We start from the raw sequence: 5470 nt of genomic DNA on the forward strand, positions 1-5470 counted from the left end.
TCGATTACAGCCAAATTTCGTATAAGGGGGATTTAGGGGTTGCTGATCTCGAATCCGGATTAAAAATTTGAAAATTCAAAATGACTGAATCAATATGGCGGAGGGAAATGTTAAAAGTCTTCCAATTTCAGCGAAATGAAGCATTAGAAGGTTTTCGAGGTCGTTAATGTCAAATCCGAACTTAGAATTTGAAAATTCAAAATGGCTGAACCAATATGGCGGACGGAAATGCTAAAAGTCTTCCGATTTCAGCGAAATGAAGCATTAGAAGGTTTTCGAGGTCACTAATGCCAAATCCGAACTTAGAATTTGGAAATTCAAAATGGCTGAACCAATATGGTGGACGGAAATGTTAAAAGTCTTCAGATTTCAGGGAAATAAAGCATTAGAAAGTTTTCGGGGTTGTTGATGCTGAATCTGATTTTAGAATTTGAAAATTCAAAATGGCTGAATCAATATTGCGGACGGAAAAAAAATGCTCAAAATTCTCAGATTGTAGTGAAATTTAGCAATTAAGGGTTTTCGGGGTCGTTAATTTCTGTTGAAATGTAGATTTTGGGGGTCGCCGATTTCGAGGACAAATGTTCGGAAGTGAGAACCATGCAAAAAAATAAATTTAAGCCTAACTAAAATAGGGACGAAAGAAGAATACAGCTTTTACAACGGTAAACAAAGGAAAGGGTAATTTCAAATTGTATAGAATTGATTGATTTTAAAGTACATTGATTAGGTTTAAAAATAAAAAGAAAAAATAAATATTTTATACCTGTATTCAAAACTTGAATAAGTATGTAAAATAATTAAAGAATAAGAGTCAACGAGTGATAAATAAGAAAAGTTTATAAAAATCAAGATAAAATCAGGGTCATGTGAGGTCAACGCGCGCGTAGCGCGCGCATGAAATGGGCTAGTTCATGTTAAAAATAAAAGTAGCTATTAGATACCTTTAAGGTACATTTAAAATACCTGTACCTGTCCCTAGGTATTTTAGTTTTTTAGTACCTGTACCTGTACTTGTACCTAGGTATTGAAAATAGAGTACCTTGCACAACACTGTATAGAACTATATTATATATATTTATATATATGTATACATATGTAAAATATGTAAAATATATTAAAATTTTCAACATTTTTGAAAAAAATTTACATAGGCGACTAATGATTTCCTATTTACTAGAATCCTAGATTTATCAGAGAGGCGCAACCAGCTTAAGTCAGTATGACAAAGGTTTAAGGAGAGTACTAAACATGGCCGACATTCTATGAAACTGCCTTTAAACTGTGTCAAACAAGATAAGACGTGTAGGATAATGTGAGATAGAATGTATAGGTTAAAATGAAATAGAAATATGTCACTAGTACTATAAATGGCTGTCAAGTCACGCAATTGGTCAGATTGCAACAGCGAATCAGAATGCATAACACTGGTTGCGCCTCTCTGATAAATCCTAGAGGTGCGTTCCGTAACGCGCATGATGCGCATGATGCATCCATTGTCCTTATTTAACATTTGGTGAGCAACAAGGATAAACGACGCATTATGCGCATCATGCGAGAAACGGAACGCACCCTAGGACTCTACTATTTACAGTGATCGGTACGTTACTGAAGCTACATTGGACGCGCATGCGTCAGAAATCCGGCTCGTCTAACAACATTGCTAACAACACTGAGTGAAGAGGTGAATTGTCACTGCCGCCGTCGTCGTCGTTGTGCGTGAGCGAGCGCTCGTCGTCCGATTGTCAATTACTTTCCATTGAAGCGCCGTTGCATAGTACGCTGTGCGCGCGCGATATACCGTGTACGCACTAGGGACAGAATCCCGCCGATCCACGACGCGCTTCAGCGAGCCGTAACACGTGTTTTTTCGTGCGTGGCATTGCGATGATCGAGTAAATGGGCAAAGCGGTACACGAGGATATTTGCAGATACTCCGCGGCGATGCGTGCACGGATCATGGAAGACCTGTGAGAGCGGCATCGCGGAAGCCGGGGTTACCCCGGATAAGGGGTAGTCGACGCGCCATACGAGAGGGGCGAGGGCGACGTGGACGCAGGAAGCGCGTGTTAGGAGGGGTAGCGGCGGAAGGGGGCTTGGATATTACTATCGGCCCATCGGGAAGAGTGAAAGGTGAGCGTTGGCGACGATTCTCGCCGACGTGCACATTCGCACGACTGTCCGTCTGTCCACGGCGTCCATCCGACCGCCATGTTATTCTGGAGCGGCGGTGTTACGTCGTTGGCGTCGCTGCTTTTGTGCCTCCTCGTGCTCGGCACAGCCGACGTCGATGAGTCCGGTGAGTAAAGAAAAAGGGGTGGGGAGGGAGAAAAGTGCAACGAGGCGCGCCAGGACGTGCCTCCGTGCAGAGCATCCACAGATGCTCGTTTTAGGGCAAATTCTCACCTAGGTGCTCTTTAGATGTCATGTTATCCTTGTTTAATGTTTGGTATATAACAAGGATGGAGTGGTACCTGAGTGGTATTCGAGTGAGAATCTGAACATAGTCTTGTTGTACTTTTGACGTTCTGTTCACATCGAGAGTGAAATACGCGAGAGAGAACTAGAGAAGCATGGGGAAATGTTCAGGATGGGAAACTTTCCTCAATTTTTTTTCTACGAAAAACGCAGCGATAAGCAAAAATATCACGCAATGATTGTCGTGTCGTCTTTTTGGATCTCTCTCTCTCTCTCTCTCTCTCTCTCTCTCTCTCTCTCTCTCTCTCTCTCTCTCTCTCTCTATTTTATACATTTTTATTTATCAACAAATATTCTCCAAGCTACATATATTTTTTAATTTTTTGTTATTCTAGAACCTTATAGTAAATTACAGTAGTGACTGAAAATTACAGTGTTGTTTGATACTATATCTATTTATAATGTTAATCTTTTTATTTAGCAGGCGATATTGTTGGGTATGTTTTGCAACTGATGAAGATGATGCAACTGCAGCGTGGGTTAAACCATGCCATTGCCGAGGCACTACAAAATGGGTTAGATGTGTCTTTCGCAGAGATCTTTGTTGGGAATATTTTTATAATAAAATATTGTACCAGGAAACAGTAGTGTCAAATCAATCGATTAGACTAACTCCCGAGACCAGGTCGTGTATCTATTATACGCGAGAACTCGAGATTATTGGATGTTGTCAATAATCGATCAAGTTACAAGTAGGCTCAATTGACAATTTGGGTTTACATAAGAAAAGTGTTTTTATTTTTCCTCTATTTGCATATTATTCGAGAAGACATGGAATTCAAGAGCCAAAAAAGAGCACGTGGAAAATCGCACGCCGTGCGATCGATTGAATGCTGGAGTACGTCTGGCAGTAATACGAGATACGGAGGTTTTATGAAAATCTGACATTTTTTTCGTACAAAATGTGATATTTAGACATTTTATAAGGCATTTTTTTTATCTTTGGATTATCGAAGATATTAAACGACATATAAAAATAACATTTTATATATTCTTGTTTATTTTTGCTATTTTATTTTTACTTTTTTATGTATTATTTTTTAATTTGAAATTTATTCCCACCTATAAAGATTTGAAGGGTTCGCATTAATTTTATAGTGGATTCAGTCACTTGTACTACACTATATTAGTGCATATTAAAAGTTGCTATACATGAAATTAGTAAAGTTAAATGTAAAAACAATATATTTTAAACAGTTAGATATGCTTAATAATAGTAATGTCACATTATCTAACAGAGAGAATATTAATACATATATTATTTTATTGTTAAAGTTAATTGAATTATGCCATTTTTTGCATTTAGATAAACACGGTTTGTTCCAAAAAGTTTTCGAACTTCCATTATAACTCATTCTAAAGTAGGGATGGGCGATGTTTCATTGATTATACAAAAATCGATGTTTTTGTCCACCCTATTAGATGGGCAAAAACATCGATTTTTGTATAATCAATGAAACATCGCCCATCCCTACTCTAAAGTAATAATTATAAATTTTTATTTATAATTATTCAAAGTATATCTCTTCGATAAAATATTTGCAATGGTTATTATAGCTTTAGAAAACTTCGCTGAAAGTTTTCCTATGAGATGGTCGAAATGGCCTTGGTCGAAGCCTTTTGAATATCCTAAGTAAGGTTAGGATATTCAAACTGCTCTCTCTTTAACTTCATTTTTAATTTCGGGAACAAAAAATAGTCATATAATGCCAAATCTGATAAATACGGGAAATGATCAAGAACTGATTTGGAAGCAAGCACTTGTGAACCGGAGTTCAGACATGGGAGCGACTCATCTTTCTCGCTTTTTCTTACTTTTCTATAAAAGTTGACTTTTCTCACTTTTTTGTGTAGGTGTACATTACTGTTCATAAATTCTGGAACGCTTGCAATTGTCTCGCATTTTACAGAAACTCAAATATCTCGGTAAAAAAAATTTTTGAGAAATTTTTAAAAACGCAATATAAAGGCAAAGATACCATTCAAAATGGCGTTTGAATTTTGTATCTGACATTATTTTCCCGAATTATATAAAACTGAAAATTAATTTTAATATTTTTTGTTATTTGTTGAAGCGCTGTACCTGCATTCAACTTCGTCGGATAAAATTTAACAAATAAGCATTTTAAGGAGGTTGTAAGGAGAATGCAATATGTTAAGAATTACTTGAAATTTGTAACATAGCTTTATCTACAAAGCATACTTTTATGTAAATTTTTCAGATTTTTTGACCAGCGCATTTTTCTGTAAATTAATAACAAAATTCTGAAAAATCCTGAGATTTCATAATATACTGTCTCTCTTTCTCTTATAGGAAACTCGATTCTATGTATCTGTTTTCAATAAATATTAATATTTGAAATGTTAAGAATCGATAAATTTATGTTTAATATATAAAGTATAGCATATTAAAAATATATTTGAAGATTAAAACAACTTTTACCACTCAGTTTATTAACAATAGTAAAAAATATAACCAAAGATGTGATACTTCTGCTATTGAAACTGTTTGATGGAGAAAATATGGCAACGTTGTTTTATCATCGCGAATCAAGAATATTCTATCAGTTGAGTAGTGCCGTCAAAGTCTCACTACAAATGCTTCTAAGTATTTGATTTACTAATCACAGAAAAAAAATTGTACTAAATGATTTGTCAAAGAACGCTTCAAAACATTTATAGCGTCACGTTAACCTTATCTATCACGTCTATTAAGCTGGTACAGCCACTTCAGCACAATCAAACGCGACCTATACCACATTTTTTTGCTAATTTTTTGCTCTATTCCCGATTTTTTTGCCCCAGCCAATTTGCTAAAACCCATGGCTGTGCTAGCTTAACCCTTAGCGGCCACACCTCAGCCCGGCCATCGCGGCCACACCGGGGTACATAGCTAAAAAAATTAGTTGTACAAGATATATGGGTATTTTAAGATTTCTAATCGATTGTTTCATGTTTGTTGAACAGTTCTTCAACATTTCTAATGATTTAT

At 36.3% G+C, this 5470-nt stretch overlaps 1 protein-coding gene across 1 annotated transcript in view; it reads left to right on the forward strand.

The window, feature by feature from the left end:
• The first annotated feature begins 1728 nt into the window (after positions 1–1728).
• Ptp69D (Protein tyrosine phosphatase 69D) overlaps positions 1729–5470 on the forward strand; it is a 47760-nt gene continuing 44018 nt past the window's right edge. Inside the window, exon 1 of the mRNA XM_018514265.1 lies at positions 1729–2299. Coding sequence (XP_018369767.1) covers positions 2212–2299 — 88 coding nt within the window. The 5' untranslated portion in view covers positions 1729–2211. The remainder of the gene's footprint in view (positions 2300–5470) is intronic.

This window comes from Trachymyrmex cornetzi, unplaced genomic scaffold (assembly GCF_001594075.2).
Source record: "Trachymyrmex cornetzi isolate Tcor2-1 unplaced genomic scaffold, Tcor1.1 scaffold494, whole genome shotgun sequence".
Lineage (NCBI taxonomy): Eukaryota > Metazoa > Arthropoda > Insecta > Hymenoptera > Formicidae > Trachymyrmex > Trachymyrmex cornetzi.